Source organism: Terrapene carolina, unplaced genomic scaffold (assembly GCF_002925995.2).
Source record: "Terrapene carolina triunguis isolate 2854851 unplaced genomic scaffold, T_m_triunguis-2.0 Scaffold111, whole genome shotgun sequence".
Lineage (NCBI taxonomy): Eukaryota > Metazoa > Chordata > Testudines > Emydidae > Terrapene > Terrapene triunguis.
The window spans coordinates 9,751,502-9,776,685 of NW_020664462.1; the positions used below are offsets into that span (position 1 = coordinate 9,751,502).

Sequence of the window (25,184 nt, forward strand, 5' to 3'; positions counted from 1 at the left end):
TTCTATCCCAGCAACTGCCATGGAGTTGCATGGCCCCAGTGTGCAATCAAGTGGCATCCGTGAAGTCCTAAGTAGCTACTGATTTTACAGTATTATATTTTGTGTTTAAAAAAACAGGTGTAAAACTTGAAGTGTTAAATCCTTTGTAGATCTTAAATCTTCAGTGATATGTATGCTCATCATTCCAAACACTACCACTTCAAAGATGTTTTTTCTGAATGTAATTCTTCCCTTTCATAGCAACACATAGATTTTAATGGTTCTCAGATTTAAGTAAGGAGAGTCAAAGAATGAGCTTTTGAAGACTTCTTCAAATACTCTTGTACTAAAGTTATTTTCTCTTGGGGTGTTGTTTAAACATTTGCCCCTTTAAAGCATTTCCATCTTCTGGTTTATTACATCCCTTTTATTTATGATCTGTGTAGAAATTTACTTAAGTCTCTGCAAAATTAGATGCTTTTTGCAACCTTGCAGTTTTTTTTCTAATATGCTTGGTGATTACAGTTATTCTGTTTTTATTTGTTAGCTTTCCAGTTATAAATTTGACTAGCTTTCTTTTTGTGCTCAGACTGTTGCTACTCACCCAGGGATGATCTTACCATATCAGATAGATAGATCTGAAAATCTTGATCTAGGACACTCTCAGATATAAAATACAGTCTCCCTATATTTTAAATTATAAGGCTAATTTTAAAGGAGGCTGATATTCCAAACCTTGTTTCAGAGAAAATTAAAAACTTTTTGTTCCCATATCTTGTCTCTGAAATCACGATACCCTGATTTAGCACTGGCCCCTGTTGTGTTTTGAACATGGCTTATTTGTTTTTTTTCCCTATTGAGCGAGAGAGAATTGACACTTTCATTTATAATCTCCATTCCAAATGTTTGGACTAGCTAAAGATTCTTTGAAAACTGAACATGTTATTCCTTATACTGTGATCCATTCAGATCTCACAAGTTAATCAGGGTCAGGCTGGGTCAATACTTGGGTGTGAGATCTCCGAGGAGCACCTAATAATAACAACATTAACAGTACAACATCAGAGTAAAAATCTCATCTTGCCACTAGCCTAACTAATGCCCGACGGTAGCAACAGTGTATGGAGATACCATTTTCAAATATCCGAGATTGACTTTGGCCAATTTGTAACGTACTACCAGAGCCTCTCCTCCAAAGAAAGTACAAAGGTCTTGTTCGCAGACCAGTCGGTTGCAGAGAATACTGTGTAGGAGGAACTCCTCCACTGTGATCAAATGCTGATGGTGCCAGGAGAAGAGAGTAATCCAGGTGGAAAGGTAAAATCTGAAATCCATCCCACCATTAAGCCTCACTTGACACGTTTCCAAGCAAGATGTAGAAAAACTGTTTGGCATTATTCCCACAGACACTTCTCCTCTGTAGCACCCAGCTTTACTATAGCCCTTCATTTGTTTTAAAATGCTCATTTCCAAGAGTCTGAACACCACAAGAAATGAGTCAGTGTAGCTTAGAAGCATTGTTTCTCTGAGAGCTCAAAAGTACGCTAGACACTGCATGGGGCAGGTGAGGGCAATAAGAATACAAACAAGACAAGAAGGGAAGAGGCAGGACATGGATTAAAGAATTAGGATTATATGTTAAGGGTATCATGTTATACACAACTCTAGGTTTGGGGTTTAAAGTGTATTAGCTCACTTAAAGAATGCAAAAGTAATTACTGAAGTGTTGTGATTAACTAGTGAGTGCGAACATGCAGTGTGCTGTTGTACACTGATACATGATTTATCTTCCACTATAAAATGAATGTAAGAGCATGTGTGTTGTGATTTATCTTTAATTTGAATTTCCAAACTCCAGAGGGATCAAGCAGCTCAATTACTATCTCTATCCGAAAGTAAAAGTTGAGCCAGTTTGCTCAGTGGGATAGTAGTTAGAATTTTCTTAGTTTTCATTTTTAATAATGAATAGAAATGCCATTAGTTTGTCTGCTGTTGAAGTGTGAGAGTAAGTAGCGCTGGTGAGTTAGAAAACACATTTGTAGATATTAATATTAAATGAGCTTAGTTTTCTTTAAAGAGGGAACTAGAAATAAATCCAAGATTAATTTCATTTATGTAGAAGCTTTCATCCAACAGGGTCCCAAACTGCGTATCTGTTGCTTTACTTTGCTAAAGCAAGCTGTCACTTTATTTAAAAAATATTAACATTAAAATGCAGTCATATCCCAAATGAAATGTGACAGCTATTTAGAAGAAGCAATTCTGTTGAACAATTTAGTTCAGGGAGTAAAGATACCTTATCCAGTTAAAATTGCATGAGGAATATAAGGAGGCTGAATTTAAATCACCCAAAGTGGAAATTTGGCCAAGATAAGGGGGTTAACATCTACTCTTACAAAGAGGTTAGGATCTCTCCTGGCATTGTGATAGTTCACAGGGTGCCCAGGACTGAGAATCACCTTGTTACCCTCTGCTTCCAGTAATACCACATGTAGTATTACTTTACTATCCCAACCTCAACCCCATTTTTTAGACCATTGTTTCTCAACCTGGGGGTCGTGACTGTCCAGGGGGATTGTGGGATAAGTTTAAGGGGGGTTGTGGTCTCGGTCTGTCAGCCTCTGGTGGTGGGGCTCAGGATTAGTCTGTCAGCTCCCGGGGGCTTCGTCCCCTTACTGTTAGAACCCCGCGTGGGTATAAAGCAGATATTTGCGGAGATGCAGAGCTTTAGTGACAACGAGCAAGACTCCTGTCCATGAGTGTGCAAGCCGCTTGCACGCACTAGCGTGACCAGGGACCAGTGAGCCTGGTGCCCGCTCTATTGTGTAGGGCTGGGGGTGGAACAGCCACGCTGGACGAGCTGCCCAGGCTGGGTGCTGGCTCCTGCAAGCAGGTGCCTGACATGCTGCTGCTTTCACCGTTGTGGTTCGTGGCCCGCTCGCTGGCCATGGCCCTGCTGGTCTCTCTCGTTGTCGCTAGAGCCTTGCAACTCCGTGGATATCTGTTTTATAACTGCGGATATCCGTATCTGCGGATATAAATGTTCTATTCACACAGGGCTCTACCTACCTTTTCAAATCTGAGTACGTCCAAAGGGAAAGGTTGAGAAACACTGTTTTAGGCTATACATTCTTTGGGGCAGGGACTGTCCCATGTTTGTATAGCACCTAACAGAGTTCCCCAAATCTAGTTAAATGTTGAATAATTCCCTTTTATTCCGTCTCTTCCACTTGTTTTCTGACACCTAGAGTCTAAGGGACTGCCTTCTGTTAATTGTTTCTAAAATGCCTAGCACAATGGGGCCTTTGGGGGTCCCAGGCATAACCATAACAGAAATTATAACTAATAGGAAAAGGTAATATTGTTTCCCAAATATAAAATAAGACTATTTGTTCATTGTTTCAACTGTAGATAGGAAAAAATACTTGATCGTTCTCAGGAATTGTTTTTCATTGTTGTGTATATTGCTTATGACTTCAACTTTCTAATGTATTTAATGCTTATGACACCTTTAATATTCTAATTGCTCTGCAGACTGTTATGTTGTCCTCTTTAAGAGTTGGGGTGGCTTTACAACAGACTTTATTAGCTCGGCTTGCTAATGAAATCCATATCTGATCAATGTAGTCCTCATTAATATTAGATTTCTCTGCCAGTAAAGAACTCCGGTATTTCTTATTGTATGCTACTGTGTATAAATCTAAACTGTAAGTAATAAACCAAGCCATGACAATACATTTCCGGGGGCTAGAGCATGGCTAGGCTGCTGAGAAATTATCTGGTTTGATTGCTGTTGTGCATTTTAATATGTAGATAAAAGTAAGACCAGACCCATGTATGTGCATTTAGTGAATATTAACATGGTTGAGGCAGTCCATGGCTAGTCAATAAGGTTCAGTTTTGTTACAGCTTATAGTAACAACTGATCTTTTTTTCATTTTTTAGTCTCCCAGAGTGAAAGAATCTTTACAGAATTCGGAGGTAAGTTGGACCTTTTGGAAGTTATTGCTCTTTGAATCTGACAACTCCCAATCATTGCCAATATCACAAGGAACATGTTCTTATTGGCCTCTAAAAATAATATCCCCAGGCTTGGAAGCTAGTTCCTTCCCTAGAAGGTGAATCATTAACTAGCTAGAGAGAGACTCTTAGCAGTAACCTTAACAAACCTTTATAGCAAGGATTCTCAAACTTCATTGCACCCTGACCCCCTTCTGACAACAAAAATTACTACATGATCCGAGGAGGGGGGACCGAAGCCTGAGCCTGCCTGAGCCCCATGATCCTGGGCGGGATGGAGGGGAAAGTCCAGACCCTACTGCCCTGGGTGTGGGGGGCCCAAGCCCAAGGGCTTCAGCCCCAGGCAGGGGGCCTGTAACCTGAGCCCCACCACCCAGGGCTGAAGCCCTCTGGCTTCGATCCCGGGCAGTTGGGCTTCAGCTTGGGCTCGGGCTCTGGTGACCCCATTAAGATGGGGTTGTGACCCACTCTGGGGTCCTGACCCACCGTTTGAGAACCGTTGCTTTATAGGGAATGTTGTTTTCAACTTAGTTACTATGTTCACTCCCTTGTGGGGATCTTCTCTGATGATTTCCTTGTCAAATAAAATCCTGAAAATTGTTACAGCTCTCCAGCTTTGAGGTTGAATCCACTATTTCAAAGTCTGTCAAGTTCTTCACATCCCTTCCCTCCAAACAACTTAGTCAAAGGGTTTGTCTACTCTGTAATTCAAAACCCACAGCTGGCCTGTGCCAACTGATGTGGGCTCGGGCTAAGAGGCTGTTCAGCTGCCGTGTAGACATTCAGGCTCGGTCTGGAGCCTGGGCTCTAGGACCCTACGAGGGGGGCCCGAAAGTCTACACGGCAGTTAAACAGCCCCTTAGCCTGAGCCCTGCGAGCCTAAGCCATCTGGCACAGGCCGGCCACGTGTTTTTAATTGCAACGTGGACATACCCAAAGTGCCCATTTTACAGGACCTGGTCTGACTCATTCTCAGCCTACCGCTAAGCCTCTGAGCTAGGCCTTCAGGAGTCCTTCACAGTTGGTAGTGGAGCAATAATGTAATGATAGTTAAAAATCTTGTTTCAGAACTCTCTGCCGTCTGCAAATCTTACACAGGAATTTTATTAGTGTATCTTAGATATTAGCATATGGTTGCTTGCTGATTTGGTGCGTAGATATTACTTATTTCCTTCCCGACACACACGGGATGTTAAACTGGCACGTCTTGTAGAATTCCGATGCGGTTTAGCCTACCTGTTCTAACTTCAGCTTGCAACTGACAACTTGATCAATTATAGAGAGATTCCCTGCAGCCATCTCAGAATGGAGTCAGAAGATTTATAATTGCAGTAACTCACATTTCATCCATCCTTCTCCCCTAGAGAACTGACTAGGTTCTTGCTTTTCCATATTTTTGGTCAGCCAGGGACTAGAGCATTAAATCTATACATCCAGTCCCAATCATGCTTCTCTTACATGCTTTGAAGAGCCTGCACTCTGTTTACGTTACCTCAGAATTGAATGCGGAACTGTTTTGACATCTTAATACCTGGAATCATATTTCTTCGGAAACAGATAATTATCTACAAAGATTTAATTCTTTACTGTGTTGTGTGTGTATCCCCTCTGAAAGGAATCACAAGCCAGTTTTAATAAAGCAGTGTGGGAGGTTGACCCGATGACTTGGCAAATGAGACATGTCAATGATGCTCATGTGCCAAGAAAACGGAGACTACAGCATGTGATTGTATCTTCCAGGGAAGAGCTCGGTTTGTATTACTATGTAGCATTCAGTCCCTCTGCTGTACGAGTTTCTTGTCCATAGTAATAGGGAGGATGAGCATTTCAGGAGATAATGAGGGAGAGGAAGAATCCTCTTCCAGAGCAAGGAGAAGTTGAAGCCCCTTGACACCCACTTGGATCTGACTTAGTGGTTTGAGGGGATGGAAATGTAGCTGGCAGTAAACTCATCAGTTGTGCTTTGGCAAGCGGGGTCAAAATGCACTTCATGCCCAACCACCTGCTTTCAATGACATTCCTTTTCTCATTAAAACATCTTGGTTTTGTAGCTGTTCCCACCAGCTGAACCTACAGGTCATTTACTCCATGTTCCAGCACAGACTCCTGCTCAACTACCTCAGCCAGCAGGACAAGCACCTGCGCAGCCTTCTCAAATTGCTGTCCCTCCACCTGCTCAGGCTCCTGCCGCAGCTCCAGCAGCAGGGCAGGTAAGGCTAGAAACCCTTTATAGACACGTTCAGTTTTGTAGGAGACCCTCCTTAAAGTATCAGTCTCACTAGAATTTACTTAAGCCAGGAAAGCTGCTTATGATGAGCTGTGTTAGCCTGGTGAATTGTCCAGTTGAGTAAGAGGAGTAGACAGGCCCTGGTGGCTTTGAGGTGCTTAGCTTAGCACAATCCCACAGGGATCTGCTTGCTCCTGGGTTTTCTTTTCTCTGAACTAGTAGTGGCTTTTAGTGCTGTACGGCAAACGCATTGGTTAGATCAGCAGCTTCTTGTTTAAGGTGATTAAGGAGTAACATTGACAGAGTTGTGAAGCAGGTTCTGGCCAGACCTCTCAGCAGCCTCAGAGCCTCAAGGGTATGTCTATAAGGAGGAGTAGGAGGAAACTGGAGGTGGAAGCAGGAGGTCCTCCAGGCTCTGAAATGGATGCAGGACACGTGCATTGAAAAAGCCTTCGTATTAACATAAGGCTAATAGAGAAACCAGGTTTCCCTGTGGTTTTGAGTTTGAGGCTGTTTTTTGACAGGCTCCCATTTGGTGCAGAAGAGAATTGATGTGTGTGAGGAAACCTGAAACCTTGCTAAGTAGCACAGAACTTAATTCTGTTCTGTATTGTTTTAGTGCAAACCCAGCTAGGAGAGCCTACCCAGGAGGGAAAGAAGTGAATTCTGATGTCTTGGGCTGAAGGGCAGTGGGGGGCGGAAATTGCCAAAATAAACCATTCCAGAGATATTTGGAATATGTCTTACAGTTGGCTGGCTTACAGTGCTGCTAAATTTGCCAGACTCCTGAATGATGGTACTTCTAAATAAAAGAAACTAATGTTCGTATTTGCTGTTGGGGAGAAGCATTTAATATTAGAAAGGGCAAAACTAACATGATCTCGCTAACAGCCACACAGGGAAGTGTTTTGGCAACGCTACTAGTAAAAGTAACACTCTGGTCTTCATTTTTTCCTAGAAACTGTTTTTAGTGGAACTATATATAATCTCATTGCACTTAATTCCTATTTCCACTTTAAAGATAACCATTACTGACAATATACTAGTCTTAAAGAGAAATGGTACAGTTTGGAGTAGACATTCACTTTGCTGCATTAAATCATAGCTCAGAATCTTTGATGTATTTCTAAATAGGGCCAGCACTTAGACCAGAGGTTGGGAAACTACGGCCTGCGGGCCACATCCAGCCCGCAGGACCCTCCTGCCCAGTCCCTGAGCTCCTGCCTGGGAGGCTCGCCCCCGGCCCCTCCCCTGCTGTTCCCCCTCCCCCGCAGCCTCAGCTTGTCCCACCAGTGGCGCAATGCTCTGGGCGGTAGGGTTGCAAGCTCCTGGGGCAGCGCAGCTGCAGAGCCCGGCCTGACCCAGTGCTCTGTACTGCGCGGTGGCGTGAATGGCTCCAGCCTGGCACCTCTCCCGGTGCTCTAGGCAGCGCGGCTCTAGCGCCGCCAGTCACCTGTGCTCCAGGCAGTGCAGTAAGGGCACGGGGTGTGTGTGGATAGAGGGCAGGGGAGTTCGGGGTGGTGGTCGGGGGCGGAGCTATGGATAGGGGGTGGGGCGGTCAGAGGGCACGGAACGGGGGTTGAATGGGGGCAGGGATTCTGGGGGGGCAGTCAGGAAGGAAGGGGGGGTTGGATGGGGCGGTGGGGGGCAGTCGGGCAGGGGTTCCAGGGGCGGTCAGGGGACAGGGAGCGGGGGGTGGTGGATGCGGCAGGGGTCCCGGGGGGGGGTTGGAGGGGGCAGGAGTCCCGGGGGGGGCATCAGGGGGCGAGAAGCAGGGGGGTATAGGGGGTGGGAACCGGGCCACGCCTGGTTGTTTGGGGAGGCACAGCCTCCCCTAACTGGCCCTCCATACAATTTCTGAAACCCGATGCGGCCCTCAGGCCAAAAAGTTTGCCCGCCCCTGATTTTTTGAAAAGGTAGTGAAATTGGTATCAGATGGCGTGAAATACCTCATTTCTCAGTCAAGCTGTTCATTTTTAAGTTGCTCAAAAGAGAGTGATTCAGATGAAAAAAAGTCTTGGGTAGTGTTTCCCTGCTTTGTCAGCCTAGCATACGGTCTGTCCTATTGCTTCAAGCTAAAATCTCTTGTGCAGCATGTGAAATACAGACCAAGATTTAGACAATGAAAGAGCAATCAATCCCCCCCCCCCCCCCCCCCGCACGCCAGATTTTGATTAAACAATAAAGCAACAGAGTGTCCTGTGGCACCTTTAAGACTAACAGATGTATTGGAGCATAAGCTTTCGTCGGACGCATGTGGGCATTCACCCACGAAAGCTTATGCTCCAATACATCTGTTAGTCTTTAAGGTGCCACAGGAGACTCTGTTGCTTTTTACAGATCCAGACTAACACGGCTACCCCCTGATACTTTATCTATCAAATACCTTAGATTCCAGACAAATCAAATTTGCCAGAAAAATTATTTGATAAATGCACTGAAAACCTCTTCTGAAGCCTCTGGCCAGTTTCCAGTGTCTCTCTAAAAGGCAAATACCTATTCCACCATTTATTTTCTGTGGAGACAATGCGAGACAGGATTGTCTTTCTAAATATTACTACGTAGTATAGTTCAACTGTACATTAATATTCCTCTCATTTGGGTTTTCATTGTGCTCTCAATATTCCAATGAGTGGTTATATGCCCACACATTACATAGTATTTGATAGTTGTATGGTATTCAGTATTTATACTCAATTGTTGTAATCTGTGTTTTGTGCTTTTAAGACTGGGGGAAGAGGGGTTAGTGATAGTTGATTTTAAAATAATCCAATCCCATTTTAGGCACCCCCTGCCCCTGCTGCAGCACCAGTTCAGGAGGATATAAAAGTCCCCATCAGTCTTGTGCTAAGGTTAAGGTAAGTGTGCTACTGTGGAACTGTTGGAAAGGAAGGCAGTGTGAACTAGTGGGTGGGGCCTGGGCTATTAAGCTAGGGAGCTCTGGAATTGTAATCCTGGATTTGTCACTGAAACATTGTTTCCTTGAGTAAATTATATAACCAGTTTTCCCCATCTGTAAGATAGGTAGGTGAAGTTATCTCTACCTCGGAGAGTTGCTGTGAGCATGACTGTTTGTAGAGTGTTCTAGAAGTGTTGTTAATTTCATAGATCGTCATGTCTTCTCCCTTGTTGCATTGAAGGGATGGTGACCATACATGTACTCCAGTTTAGCTTCCATCCCATGCCCCTAACTGGGACCAAAACCCAGCAATGTTTGGCCATGGGACTGGAGGTCATGAGGAAATCCAGGAGGCCCAAATTCTTTTATTCAGACTCCTCCTTGCAGCTTTGCAAATTCTGTATCCTGAAAGGTATCAATCTTGGTGTAAAGCGTACCAAAGTCTGTTCTAGGCAAGAATGAATTATCCCTGTTTTCCCCATGGAGGTTCAGGGATATTCAGTTGTTTAAAACAACAGAAATCACATATGGTACCTGATCTCTTGTGGGCTTTCTCAGCTATAATGGGATTCTGTGTTGGCATGCTGGGAGTGTCTCATGGAGTAGCAGCCAGCGGTCTGCACAAGAGACCTGATGTTGTACTGAATGGCCTTCTGGTGTGCTTTCGTAAGCACAACTGTGTTTAGCTAACTTTGGGGGGGGGGCTTCCTAAAGTTCATTGTATAAGGATATCAGCTTATTTAGAACAGTTTACCACTGTGTACAGTGCCCTTCTGTAGTTAGGTACAAGAAAGAGAAAACAGTTATAAATACAATCTAAATTGGCAACATCAGCAGTACCGTTAAAGAACATTCAACTCTCGGGTGTCTCCTGAAGAGTCCCTTCATTGAGAGCTGGGAGAAGGATGATCTTGTGGTTTAAGGCACTGGACTGAGTTGCTAAGATTTGGGTCTGCCACAGACTTCCTAGGCAAGTTAGTTAATCTCTGTGCCTCAGTTCCCCATTGGCAAAATGGGGATACTTCTCCTACCCCACAAGGATGCTTCAAGGATAAATCCATTAATGTTTGCATGGTGCTCAGATACTGGAGTGTCTGTGTGTGTGTCGGGGGGGGGGGGGCGCTCATAAGTTCATGGATAGATGGGCCTTATGTATCCTGAGTATCAACAAGCACTGGCTCTGTCAAACCAATGGGGGAAGCACATTCCTAAGTATACGGCCCTCCACTGAGAGCTTTCCTAGATGCAAATCCAGGGACTATCTGTGCATCCCTGTTGGATAGAGTAGCTGGTATTTAAAAATTAAAATCCAGTTATCTTTTTAAAACTGATTTTTGAATGACTCCCCTTCAACCAGAACACTGGAATCCCCAAACAATCTGAAATAAATTCTGTACAACAGCTGCTTTTTCATTTTAATTTATTAATACTATGTATTCTTACCACAGGAATTCAAAGAAAGAACTAAATGATATTCGGTTTGAATTTACCCCAGGGAGAGGTGAGTAGTTGTGGAAATTAAATGTGTTGAATTGGGGGCGGGGGACGGCTTGAAATGGGGGTGGGGGACGGCTATCTTTGTGGTGGGTTTTTTGTTTCGTTTTTTTTTTCTTGGCAAAAAATTGAAATGAATGTGTGGAGATCCAAGCAGAGGTTCAGATTGAGGTGCGTGCTCCACTGGAGTGTACTTGTTCCACTCGTTAAATGTTTGAGATATCCACAGCAAACTGCCTGGATCATGCCTTCTTTGAAGTTTGGTGCTGAGGCAATGGGGCAGCGTCCCCTCCCCGCCCCTCCCCCCCCCCCCCGGTATTAATACATACTCTGGGTTAATAAGTAAAAAGTGATTTTATTAAATACAAAAAGTAGGATTTAAGTGGTTCCAAGTAATAACAGACAGAATAAAGTGAATTACCAAGCAAAATAAAATAAAACACGCAAGTATAAACCTAATACAGTAAGAAAGTGATTACAGGTAAAATCTCACCCTCAGATGTTTCAATAAGCTTCTATCACAGACTGGACGCCTTCCTAGTCTGGGCACAATCCTTTCCCCTGGTACAGCCCTTGTTCCAGCTCAGGTGGTAGCTAGGGGATTTCTCATGATTGCAGCCCCCTTTCTTCTGTTCCACCCCCTTATATATCTTTTGCATAAGGCGTGAATCCTTTGTCCCTTTCTGGGTTCCCACCTCTCCTTCTAAATGGATAAGCACCAGGTTAAAGATAGATTCCAGTTCAAGTGACATGATCACATGTCACTGTAAGACTTCAAGCCCCATTCCTCCCAGCCTGACTCACAGGAAGGCCTGCAAGCAAACAGAGCCATCCACAGTCAGTTGTCCTGGTTGATGGGAGCCATCAAGATTCCAAACCACTGTTAATGGCCCACACTTTGCATAAGTACAGTAGGCCCTCAGAGTTATGTTTCATATTTCTAGTTTCAGATACAAGAATGATACATTTATACAAATAGGATGACCACACTTAGTAGATTATAAGCTTTGTAATGATACCTTACAAGAGACCTTTTGCATGAAGCATATTCCAGCATATTTCATAAAATCATATAGAGTGCAACGTCACCCCATGAATGCAGGATTTGAAGGCTGCTGGGCCAGCTCCTTCAATCTGAAAGTTCTGGGTGTCCCTACAAGACTTCTGAATAATTGAGGTGGTACAGTGTAGCTAATTTTAAATAGTGTCCACCTCTTAGGTTTTGGGGGGTGGTGGAGGCAGATGTGGACATTTTCAGAAGTCTCTAGTGGCCTTAAATTTGCCTGGCCACCTGTCAGTACTGGCTCAGAGTAGAAAAGAAGCAAAACTGTAATCAACACTATATTATAATTGCATTCTACACCTCTACCCCGATATAACGCGACCTGATATAACACAAATTCGGATATAACGCGGTAAAGCAGTGCTCCGGGGGGGCGGGGCTGCGCACTCCAGTGGATCAAAGTAAGTTCGATAGAACGCGGTTTCACCTATAACGCGGTAAGATTTTTTGGCTCCCAAGGACAGCGTTCTGTCGAAGTAGAGGTGTAATGTGACCATTTAGTCATTTTTCTAGCTCAGCGAACTTTTATTGTATCATAAATTATAATCCGTGCCATTTGTGCAGGTTTTAGTTGTTTGTTTTAAGAACTAACTTGCCAAATTTCTGATTCCCAAATCATTTGGGTTAGGGAGAAACTTGATTGTCCAATGTTGTGCCTATGACTTCGTTGTTTGAGTGACCATAGTGTAAGCTGTCCCAGACTAGTTGTAATGTAAACTGAACAATACTTATCTTTGTCCCCTACAGATACTGCTGATGGTGTGTCTCAAGAACTCATCTCAGCTGGGCTTGTTGATGGCAGAGATTTAGTAATAGGTAATTACAAGTGATGCTATAGTATTTTTTGTATGCATATGTATGCTTTACAATAAACACCTTTAGTTATATAGCATGTGGAGAATGACCAGATCTTTAGGTACTGAGTTCTTCTGGGAAAGCTCACCTAGGCCCTGATTCTGTATGTCATACTTGGGCAAAACTGTCATTAATTCCAGTGGGAGTTTTGCCTGAGTGTGTGGGTTTGAGCCCCAGAGTTCAGAGAACACGACCTATTTCTAAGAACTGTGAAGAAAAGGTTCTGTTGACTGTAATTGTAATACAAACTAAAATAAACAGCATCTAGGCAGTGCAGTGAACACACTTGCCTTTCACCTCCTTTCACTTCTGGAGGCCCTTGGCTGGTGTCCCATTTTGAAACAGGAGTAGATCAAAGTGCACTACAGAACATTTAGTATGGCGTAGCAGGGTCCACACAGACAGTGCGTAGCAGGCTAGTGCAGGGTACATATGCACCCCAGCTTGCTGCGAACTAAGTGTGTGTATAGACAAGCCTTAGATCCCCACGTCCCACAATCATTTCTAAACGAATACATCCTCTTAAACGGTGGATGTTGCTGCTAAAACTAACAACAATCTGCGTTGCATGAGCACTTCACTTCAGCTATAGCATGTCGAATAGCATTCCATAGAGACTGGTTTTGAAAAGGGGCTCGCCCCAACCTCCCTCTTAGAAGGTAGAAATGCTGCCAGCTAGCAGCTACACCTGCATAAACAGTCAGGCATTTAAGACTACACCTGCATAAACAGAGGTTGCTTTTCCAGAATCAAGCTATAATATTTGCACAGTTTAAAGGGGTAGATTAAACATAGCTTTTTATTTTGCCTAGTTATGAGCCTGAAGATTTCATACATTAACCTGTATTTGTAAAGTGTTCAAAGCTTGTACACTCTGAATACGGTTAAAAAAAAAAAAAGTGCCTAATGGATTTAGAATTTACTGTATCGAGAGCGTCCTAATATAACCTGTGTGTATGATTTCAGTTGCAGCTAATCTGCAGAAAATTGTGGAAGAACCCCAGGCAAACAGAGCCGTCACTTTCAAACTGGTATTTATTCCTGTTCCCTTGTTAAGCAAGTTGCCATTTTTGTAAATAAAACACTGCATGTTTAGTGACAAGCTTCCTGAACCCCTTACTTACTGTCCTGAACTTTTCAATAAGCGATTGAAATAGTGTGGCGGTGGTATCTGTACTTGAAAACCCCACGTACCCAGCAAGAGTAGAAGTGGTTTGGCCAGGTAAGGTGCCATGGGCTCCTTTCTGGAGGAGAAAAGGGAGGCTCCAGATGACAGGAGCTTTTTTTTGAGAGGGGAGGGAGCAGAAGAAAGACCAAGTGAAGGGGTGTCCTTGAGCCCAAGAAGCATGATGGCAGAGGAACCCTGCAAAGAAGTAGCGAAACCCAGAATTGTTTATCAGCAGGGGGTTGAAGACACCCCATTATAAAGTTAGACCTATCTTGGGATAAGGAGTTATCTGTATTTTTCACCCTGGCTAGTTGGCTTAGCCATAAAGTGAATAGTTGTTGATGAAACTTTGAGCGCAGCTCTTCATAGCTGAAAAATGCTCAGAGGTAAACCTCAGACACTGCCATCTGCTGAAGAGAACCAAAATTGTCCTGTACCTGCTCCTTCCCTGAACTAAACTCACTCAGGTCAAGCTATAAATAATGCATAACGTAGTGCTATTGAATTTTTCTTTCCCATTATGTTCCCAGGCATCTGGTGTGGAAGGCTCAGATATTCCTGATGATGGCAAACTTATAGGATTTGCACAGCTCAGCATCAGCTAAACTGCAATCCCAGGAGAGGTTTCCTTACTGAAAACCTATATGTGCATATTTCTCATGCTTCTGTTGGCCTGAAAAACAAACAAAACAAAAACCACTACTGCCAAAGAATTGAACTACAGCCCCCATTCTAGGAGCTTTAATGTTTTTTTCCTAAATAGGATCACAAACCTATTCAGCTTCCTGAAATTACTGATTCCGTTTACTGCTTTTGTAAACAACTCTCATATGTTTTTATATCTCCTTCATCTCACACGTGCAGATCCAACACTTCATTGCCTGCATGGTCATTTTATTATTGCCTTACTTAAAAAAAAAAACTACTACTGAGTACGAAACAGGGGTTCCACTACTCTAATCATCCAGCCTAAATGTTTGCTTACATGTGGTTTCATTTCTTTCACTTGCTGTTTTTGCACAAGTTTAAAAGGCCTTTTTTTGGTTTCTTTTGCTCTTGAATCTGCTTTTAACCTTGCATCTGAAATGGAGATGCTGATTGGTCAGTTGACGTGCTGGGGGATCTTGCTTATCTTTAGGGCTGTGCTTTTAAAACTCAATGGATTTGAATGCTGGCATTTCAGAAAGCGAGCCAAGTCTTACCAGTAGGACAGTTAAAAATTCTCTTTCATCACATTTCTGAGAAATTCCTTTAAACTGAGATCTTAGGTACCAACCATTTATTCATCTGCCCCTTTGGTAAACTGCTAGAATAGCCTTCCCCTCCCTTCATTCCACATTAGTGCTAAGTGTGGCACTGGGACAGAACCTCTTAATTTACCATGATCAGGTTATTGCTTAAAGTAGTCCTCAGATGTAGTCCATTCTTAAAGTAGAACTGGGAGGCTTTCCAGAAACTGACCTTTCAGGTAGATTAGTAATAGTCCTTTTTACAAAGGAGAAGAAATCCATGCTCCTTGGCACTTAGAAAGCCGGCACATCGAATTATTCCTTAAAAGAAATCCCTCTGCCCTGCTGAGAGTCCTTCCTTATGTGCTTTGCAAACAGGTACATGTGGAACAATCCCTGCTCTGTTTTACAGCAATAAAAGGATTGCCAGTAGATGTATACTAGGCAAGTAAGCTCTGGACCTTGTGTCCATCCTGCACTAACTGCTTGGGTTTTCAGATGTCTTCTCGACCCAAGTGTCGAAGTTTGATCAAGAGGTCACTGAAACCATGTAACTCACATTTAGGTTTCGTTAGTATGTGGTGTTTAATTTGAATTTCTACATAAATAATATAAATTATACTTTTAGTTTAAAAAAGACACTTGTAATGCAATATGTGAATAATAAATGGTGTTGATTTTTTTCCTACTGTTTCACAGTTCGCCTTTGTATCTCCTATTGGCTTTGAAGTGTTTTATACAATTAAATTGTAAGCCTGTAATTTAACACAGAAATATGGAAATACGTTCTCTTTCCATCAGTTGCATACCATTCAGAAAGGAGTGTTAAAATGGGACAACTGGGTTCAATTAGGACTTTTTTATTTCTAAGTCTTGTAATGAACAATATATATTTATATATTTTTCTCTATGAGCAGCTATGGAAGCTTCCTAAATTTTGCATGGTTTTATACTGCACTTGTTTCTTTAGCCTGTAGTTTAATATCCTCCTACTGGGACTGCCAGTTATGCACAATCCCATCATTAAACGAGTGCAAAGGGAGGGAATGGGAGAAGAGGATGAGAGAGAGTCTGAGCAGCGTTGAAATGCTGAGTATGAGAGCGAATAAAGGAATATAAAGCACATGACAATTTTTAATATAATGGGGTGGTTCTCATTTAAAACGTGTATGAAAAGTTTTGGCACCTTTTCGTGTTGTGTGATGCAAAGCACGCTCATGGCTTATCCTCTAAAGTTCTTATTGGCTTTGGAAGAGCTGGTTGTGATCTGCACATTCATGAAGGCCAGTGGGTGATACTTCTTTAATTTTTAAAGCTTAGACAGAATATGGAGACCAAATAGTTTTGGTGCAGTATTACTTCTCTTCTGCCTGCATGCCATGCATACCTCACTGTTCATTTACGCACTGGTGCTGAGAAATGTCAGACTCAAACTGCTCAAATGAAACCATGTAGTATCTATTTATTAAATAATCCCTGGCCCTCCCTAATTCAGAACTAGCAGACACAGTGAGTTTGCACCGATATTGAGGCTTCTATGTTTTTTAAATTAAAAAAAAAAAAAAACAACTAGAGTGTATTTGAGATTAGATCTCTAGACATTTTTGGTAGTCATTCAAAATTTTGCTTGGGATACTGCAGTGCTAGATAATTTTGTTTCTAAGTGCCAATGCTGTTCATAAAAAATATTTTTTTTAATGTGTCATTAATGGATTTGGTTTTTGGTACTTCTGGTCTGAACCTAGGACCAGGTGGTATTTTTTTAATTTAGTTGATACTCTAAGGATAATGCTACATTAATGAAACAGGATCCTCTCCACAACTTTGTTGTGTTGTAGATTATAATGACAGATGTAAAATATTCCGCCTTTTTTCTTTTGACTTTGTATTTTATTGCATGTATCTCTAATTTTTAATCAATAAAGAATAAATTGTCCATGGCCATGCTTTAGGTGCCATTTTGTTTTAAGTGTTGGGTCTGACGTTGCATATCGGAAAGCTGGGATACGGGGCTGTCACGGATAACAGAATTCATGTACATAACTGAACTTTAGAAGCTCATACCCTGACTCTCAAAGTGAAAAAAGTATTAATGTATTTCTACACCCCAACAAAAAACCTGCAGCAGTGAGTCTCAGAGCCCTCGTCAGCTGACTTGGGTTGTAGGGCTAAAAATTGCAGTGTAGACATTTGGTCTCGGGCTGGAGCTCAGATACTGAGACCTTCCCTGTCCTGAGGGCTCAGACCCCAGGCTCCAGCCTGAGCGTGAATGTCTACACTGCAATTTTAAAGCCTCCCAGCCCAAACCCTGTGAGTCTGAGTCAATAGATTGGGGCCAGCCACAGCTATGCCGCAGGTAGACATACCCTAGTGGGGATGGGTTGTGAAGAATTGGGAGGATGCACTGGGGTTTCACCTCTGCAGAACTGGGATCTAGCATGGTGTACTGGGTTACACCAAAATGTCTGAACTCATGCTTAATAAAAAAACTGGTCTGTGTTATAAAAGTGCTGCGTGACGGGGCAAAATAAGTTTCCCTTGTCTTGAAATAGTCAAGAGTGTTGCAAACTGGGATCTAAAGTCCACTAGCCAAGCACTGTTAGAAGCTTGCATAACACTTTAAAGAGCCAAACTTTTTTTCTCCTTCTGTGTTAAAATATTGTCAGGAATCCTCCACAGTAGAGGATCTGATTCAGGAATTTGTGAGAACTTTGCATCAAATTTTAGGAGAAGTCAAGAGTGCACTGAAATCTTTTTGCAGAAGTGAGATGCTACAAGTCTCTTTATCTTGCAATATCATATCTCCAGCTAACTCTAATCATGCAGCTCATCCTCTTAAACCCTAATAGTGTGGGTTCTTCCAAGCCCCTCTTTGTTAGCAGTTGCTTCTGTTTGAGTGTTACAACAGGAAGGTGCCCCATGTTAAAGATCTTGTTGCAATGTGCGGATGCAAGGAAGCCACCAGTCGTGGCAAGCTACCAATAGAATTCCAAGGTAAGTATTTGAAACTTACTCTAACCTGAACCACAGACGTCCTCTGTAACTAGTATAACTGTGCCAAAGATTAGTGACCAGTCAGTGTGTCAAGTGTATGGCTGGATAGTTCTATATAAGTGATCAGTCTTTAACAGCATCCCACCCCAGCAGCCAGTTGGATAGATAAATTGTATTCCATCAGCATCTTGCAGCATATAGCTACTGGGCTGAAAACGCAACATTGTTTCCCTAATTCATTAGTGCTCCCTATTATGAAACAGAGAGCGCAGTTGGCTTCCTATGGTGTAAACCTCATTTTTCAAACATTCAACCCCATAGTCTCAAGAAGAAACCAGTCCCTCTGAAATTTCATATCTTCCTTCTCTTCCCTGCTTACCGTTTTTTCCAGGAAGTTCGAAAATGATCAGAATTGTTGTTTTTGTTTAAAAAGTAAAACGTAATGAAGATTCCTGTCATTGCCTTTTGAAATCTTTCCAAACTGCCTGGCTTTGTTTGGCTCCTAGTGTTGAAGTGCCGTGGCCTGTACACTGCAAATTTATTTTGTTGGCCTTGCTGAGATATGCCTTCAGGTTTTTTGAGGGGCCCTTGTAATGTCCCCCCTAAGCTATTATATGATAGGGGTGTAAATATCACAATACATTAGGAAGAGAAAGGGTTAACTAGAACATTGTACAGCAGTGATATAAAGAGGAGGCACAGAGGCCTTGAGGGGAAAGGGAGCTGGGCATATTCATCTAGGCCTCTTCGATGAGGAACATGTTAATGTTTGTCTCATCAGACCATAAACCGGTGCTGTGGAAGCTGGCTAGAACAAACTAGTTCCCATACTGCCTTGTCAGATGGCATCTTACCGGCTGCTTTCTCACTCAGCTCCGCTCTACATCTGGCTTCTGTGGTGTTGTGTGGTACTTGTATTATTTTGTGTTGGGGCCCCATTGTGCTAGGCACTGTCCAGATGCATTAGACAATCCCCGCCTCCGCAAGGCTTGCAGTCTAAATAGGCAAGTCGGACTCGTGGAGGGATGGGAAATGCCCAGGGTCACCCAGCAGCCCAGTGGCAGAGCTAGAAATAGAACCCTGGCCTCCTTACTCCCAAGTCGAAACAATAGTTAAGAATAAAATTGTCCGACACATAGAAAAACATAAACTGTTGAGCAATAGTCAACATGGTTTCTGTAAAGGGAAATCGTGTCTTACTAATCTATTAGAATTCTTTGAAGGGGTCAACAAACATGTGGACAAGGGGGATCCAGTGGACATAGTGTACTTAGATTTCCAGAAAGCCTTTGACAAGGTCCCTCACCAAAGGCTCTTATGTAAATTAAGCTGCTATGGGATAAAAGGGAAGGTCCTTTCATGGATTGAGAACTAGTTAAGAGACAGGGAACAAAGGGTAGGAATTAATGGTAAATTTTCAGAATGGAGAGGGGTAACTAGTGGTGTTCCCCAAGGGTCAGTCCTCGGACCAATCCTATTCAACTTATTCATAAATGATCTGGAGAAAGGGGTAAACAGTGAGGTGGCAAAGTTTGCAGATGATACTAAACTGCTCAAGATAGTTAAGTCCAAAGCAGACTGTGAAGAACTTCAAAAAGATCTCACAAAACTAAGTGATTGGGCAACAAAATGGCAAATGAAATTTAATGTGGATAAATGTAAAGTAATGCACATTGGAAAAAATAACCCCAACTATACATACAATATGATGGGGGGCTAATTTAGCTACAACAAGTCAGGAAAAAGATCTTGGAGTCATCGTGGATAGTTTTCTGAAAATGTCCACGCAGTGCGCAGAGGCGGTCAAAAAAGCAAAAGGATGTTAGGGATCATTAAAAAGGGGATAGAGAATAAGACTGAGAATATATTATTGCCCTTATATAAATCGATGGTACGCCCTCATCTCGAATACTGCGTACAGATGTGGTCTCCTCATCTCAAAAAAGATATACTGGCTCTAGAAAAGGTTCAGAAAAGGGCAACTAAAATGATTAAGGGTTTGGAACGGGTCCCATATGAGGAGAGATTAAAGAGGCTAGGACTCTTCAGCTTGGAAAAGAGGAGACTAAGGGGGGATATGATAGAGGTATATAAAATCATGAGTGATGTGGAGAAAGTGGATAAGGAAAAGTTATTTTCTTATTCCCATAATACAAGAACTAGGGGTCATCAAATGAAATTAATAGGCAGCAGGTTTAAAACAAATAAAAGGAAGTTCTTCTTCACGCAGCGCACAGTCAACTTGTGGAACTCCTTACCTGAGGAGGTTGTGAAGGCTAGGACTATAACAGAGTTTAAAAGAGAACTGGATAAATTCATGGTGGTTAAGTCCATTAATGGCTATTAGCCAGGACGGGTAAGGAATGGTGTCCCTAGCCTCTGTCTGTCAGAGGGTGGAGATGGATGGCAGGAAAGAGATCACTTGATCATTGCCTGTTAGGTTCACTCCCTCTGGGGCACCTGGCATTGGCCTCTGTCGGTAGACAGGATACTGGGCTAGATGGACCTTTGGTCTGACCCGGTACGGCCTTTCTTATGTTCTTATGTAAGTCCAGGCCCACTGGACCACACTACCTTCCTGTGATGCCTGCAACATTATCATCCTTCAGTGTAGGCAATCATGATCATTTACCCTGTCAGGAAAAATCCCCTCTCCCGCTTTCCATGAGAATCAGTGTAGGGCTGGAAGGGACCTCAAGAGGTCATTGAGACCCCGCTCCCTGTGCTGAGGCATGACCAAGTAAACCCACACCATTCCTGACAAGTGTTTGTCCAACCCGTTTTTAAAAACTTTCAATGGTGGGGATTCCAAAGCTTCCCTGGAAGCCTGTTCCAGAGCTTAACTGGAGTTAGAAAGTTTCCCTAATATCATCTAACCTAAATCTCCTTTGCTGCAGATTAGGCCATTACTTCTTGTGACTGATCCCTGCCCTCTTTAAAACAGCCCTTAACACATCTGAAGAGACTGTTCTCAGGTCCCCCGCAGTCTTCATTTCTCAAGATGAAACATGCCCAGTTTTTTTAATCTTTCCTCAGGTTAGGTTTTCTAAACCTTTTAGGGTAATGAATAAACTCATTTTTACTAGGTCAAAAAAACATTAACGTGGTGAACAGAATTTTGCTTGGCTGGTAGCTGCATTATCCCGTGTGCTGTCCTGCCTGGATCGTCCTCTGTTTCAATATATGTTCATTCCTAAGCTGTTGTATGTCTTTGGCTGACACGCTTTTCTTACTTCTCTCTGGGTCCTGGTAGCTGACAAAGCTGTTGGTTAGAGCTCCTGGGAAGCCTTATTCTTAGGGGAATTCTGCACCACTGCACGTTCAGAAAACACGTCCCCCACAGATTGTTTTGCTTCTCTGCAGAAAGTGATGGAGAAGCAAAGGGAAGCCGTGCCCGGGGTGGGGATGCCTGTGGGCATAGTTTGGGGCAGAGTGCAGAGCTGCCCAGCTGAAAGCGTGCCGCTCCGCTCTGCTGACTTTGCAGCTGGACACCACCTCTTCGGTCCTAGAGCCAGTTTTGTTCCCCTTCTGTGTGCTGCGACCCATCCTGTTTTCTGTACAACAGTGAGTGCCCCAGGTGGGGGAGGGCAGGGAGGGCTGGGGGAAAGAGGCAGTGGGATGGGGAGTGGATGGGGTAGGGTGCTGTGGGGAAGGGGCATGGGATGGGGAAGAAAAGGGGATAGTGGAATCGGGGTTGGGGTGGGGGGAGCGGGAGCCCGGCATGTTGCATCCCTTTGGCTGCAGCTGGGGCTCCCCTGTTAAGCAGACCCATCAGCCCTACCCCCACCCTGATGAGCCTCACCTCCCCTGCCCCTGGACCACCCCCATGAGATCCCCACCCCCCTGAACCCCAACCAGCTGCAACTGGACTCCCACCCCGACGAGCCCTGCCTCCCCTGCACCTGGACCCCCCAGCTGAGCACCAACCACCTTCACTGGGACCCCTCTGCAGAGTCCCATTGCACCTGAAACTCCCCAATGAGCCCCTGTGCATCCGGACCCCCCACTGAGCCACCCACACCTGGATTGCCCCACACAGCCCTCTTGCTCTGGATCCTGCTGGTCTGAGCCTGCCTGCTCACACCTGGTGCATCTGGCGCAGAGGGGCAGGGCCCCAGGGTGTTTCTGGGGCAGGCCCAGCCCTTGTGCTGTGGCAGGGATGGGTGCAGCCTCACTACTGACTCCATGTCCCAGGCGGAAGTGGTGCAGGGTGATTTCCCACCACCATGCAGCCAGTGGCCTGTGTTCCCCACTGCCATGCTGGAGCCTCCACATTTATTGACAAAATTTGCAGAGTTTTAAAATATTGTGCGCAGAATTTTTATTTTTTGGTGCAGAATTCCCCCAGGAGTAGAATTCTGCTTGGTGGGTAACGTGTGGCACAAGTGAGCCAGGAAAAGGGCCCTGTAGCCATACAGGTTTAACAGTATTCCTCCCACTCTGCTCAACCTGCCCTGAGGTCGCAGTGGTTCTGGCTTCGGGATATTCCAAATGCCCAGGGATATTGAATGGTGTCGTACTGCAGCTTCCCACACATGCCGAGCCTAACTGTAGCCTGCGCATGCCTTCAGGGCAGACCACGCTCTCTCCCTTGTCTCTTCCCCTGCTGGGTCTTGACAAATGGCCTGATTACACCATCCATGGAGCTCCAGGTAACTAGTTCCCTTAAAACGGTTGAATCCTGCTAGACTGTACTTGCTTAACAATAACTTTCATTGACTTCCTGTCCTGGTCTGGACCAAATATGTAACTATCATAAGGTACCTAAAGCAGCCAAAGAGCAAAAGCTATTCACAGAGCTGGGTCTATGTTCCTGAATCTCCCCCCCTAAGATACATTAACTTAGACTAACGGTGTGGTGATTTATACAGGCACTGAACAAGCAGGGTCGCTCCCCCTGAAGAAGAGGGTGTGAAATGCAGTCACACGTGATGCCAGCAAAAATTAATTGTTTAATAGAGGTGGGTCTTTGACTAGTTGGTCCAGGGTTTACTTGAAACCTTAGGGCTATTCTGAAGTGGTTTCTTCAAGAAGAAGCATTCTCTGATGGAGCAAGTATCAGTCATTGAACGGATAAAGGACATGGGCCGGTACTACAAAGGCACAGAGGAGTACCTTTTGAAGAGTGTTTGAGCCCTCTAGTAATGCTCAATCTGTTCTGAAGCCACCAGAACAGCAGGGTGCATGAAGCTGGGCCTCACATTTGGGTATATTTAATCAACATGGTGGATTCTCCATGTTGTTTTTCTTGTGTAAAAAGTAAAGACCCGGCAGCAGGAGCGCAGAGAGGTGAGTGTGGAAAGAGGAGGCTCCCGAACAATGTTCCCTTTAGACCAGACAAGTATTAACTGTGAAGTCCCTTGCCAGTCAATCAAAAGTTTGCAGAGAAACCAAATCCAAGTAGCTTAGTTGTTTAGAGCAAAGACCTGTCACTGAATGGCCTAATGCTGCAGGCCTTGAAGGCATCTGTTAATTTACATGAGAATTAAGAACCCATCCAGCTGTTGGATAAATGCAAAAAATAGTTTATCAATTATTTAGCAGGTCCTGTCACATTGCACTTGGTCTTCTAATGGCCTCTCTGTACTAGCTATTGAAACCGGTCTTATTGATCAGGTTGTGAAGAATTATACCACATTTGTTGGCTAAACACCTTTACAAAGGGCAGAGAGGCACTAATATTAATGGTATAAGTAGGGGTATATTGCAATATGATACAGGCTAAATCGGAGGCTACTAATTGGCTAATATTTAGAAAAATATTACTTTTCCCTCCCCACCCCAAGCCCGCCAAGGAGGAGAGGCTGAGGAACACCAAAAGTTTCATCTTCAGGTAGTTTTGGCTAGCTTCCGCAAGCTATTCTTCGAGATTTCGTAGTCTTAGTTCACTTAGCTGTCCGGCAATGAGGCTGCAAGGGAGGGGGGTTTCTTGACGAGCCCCCAAATTGTCGTGGAAAAAGTCACCCACGCATTGATTTTAGTTCAGACTCAAGCCTGAGGCCAGTTTATTGCAATACATACCAACGCGTTGGGGTAGCAGTCTGAAAACTACCACACCCAGCACAGCACGCAGGCTGCTTTTATTCCTTCAAACCGCAAGCATAGTACAAATAATACGTCATTTGCATGAAATAAGAGTTGGGGTCTGTCCCTTTTTCCCGGTACCTTCCTCATTATTTTACGAGAATTGGGTGCCCATTGGGTGAGGGGTTTCTTGGTGGTTTCCGCCATGGGTGGTACTTGGCACCAGTTGGAGTGTTTTTCTCATCAGGGTACATATTGTTTTTCCGGGGTTTTACGGTTAAGGGCGTAGGGGTTTATCACAGGACGCCCAAAGAAGATATATGATTGGCTAGTTTGGCAGTTAGCTGAAACTACAGGGGAAGTTGACCTTTACTAGAAGCAATTTCTTCATATAGGCGGTTATTATGTTTCATAAACAAGCGGTTATCATGTTTCTCATAAACAAGCGGATATCATGTTTTTTTTTATAAACAAGCGGATATTGTGTTGCTAAGCCTTTCCCATTGCTCCCTCCCCCTCCCTCCTCTGGTCATAGCCCATGACCGTATTTGGCAGGGGCTTGTACAGCTTAGTTTTGTTCAGGCCCTGGCCTGTACTGTTCTATGTAAAGGCCGTCTGTATAGTCAGCTTCTGTCAGAGGGCCTGAATTTGGGCCTTCGGTGTTACTTTGGCTGCCATAAAGGCCACCCAGTTCTTTTTCCCCACACAGTGGAGTTACTCCAGCTGGGTGTCGGTGTAATGCTATGCTAAATCAGATACCTAATGCTTGACTTTCAGAGGTGCTGAGTCCCCCCCAGAACAATTGGAGTCAATGGGAGGTGCAGGTGCTCAAGAGTTCAGAAAATCGGGCACCAGGAGCCTGGATTTAGGTGCACAAACTGATCATTAGCATCTTACCCAAACTCACACAGCTGGATCCTGCTAGAGATGACAATAGAATCCATGTCTCCTGAGACCAAGTCCTCTGCTCTAACCTCTAGTCTACACTGCCTTTCAGACTTCAGCACACGGGGAATGGCTGTTGCCTATTTTGTTGAAAGGTGATTAATACATTACACAGTGCAGCATGTGAACTAGAAAACATGCCTTAGGTTTTAGTAACGTGGATCCTGATGCAAAATTAGCTTTGCCTTAACTGTGTACTTCTGGAGAGTTTATTTTATGTTTAAACATTAATTCTAGACCATATGAAAGGCTGGCTCAGTACTGTCTGCCCGCAGACCAAGCTCACA

The 25,184-nt window shown here is 43.8% G+C and overlaps 1 protein-coding gene across 2 annotated transcripts in view; it reads left to right on the forward strand.

The window, feature by feature from the left end:
- OXSR1 (oxidative stress responsive kinase 1) overlaps window positions 1-16,500 on the forward strand; it is a 125,468-nt gene extending 108,968 nt beyond the window's left edge. For both annotated transcript variants that reach the window (XM_026652030.1, XM_026652029.1), the window contains 7 exons: window positions 3,925-3,960; window positions 6,051-6,209; window positions 9,011-9,084; window positions 10,574-10,626; window positions 12,430-12,498; window positions 13,504-13,568; window positions 14,236-16,500. In XM_026652030.1, the coding sequence (XP_026507815.1) occupies window positions 3,925-3,960; window positions 6,051-6,209; window positions 9,011-9,084; window positions 10,574-10,626; window positions 12,430-12,498; window positions 13,504-13,568; window positions 14,236-14,310 (531 nt within the window). In that variant the 3' untranslated portion in view covers window positions 14,311-16,500. The remainder of the gene's footprint in view (window positions 1-3,924; window positions 3,961-6,050; window positions 6,210-9,010; window positions 9,085-10,573; window positions 10,627-12,429; window positions 12,499-13,503; window positions 13,569-14,235) is intronic.
- The last annotated feature ends 8,684 nt before the right edge of the window (window positions 16,501-25,184 follow it).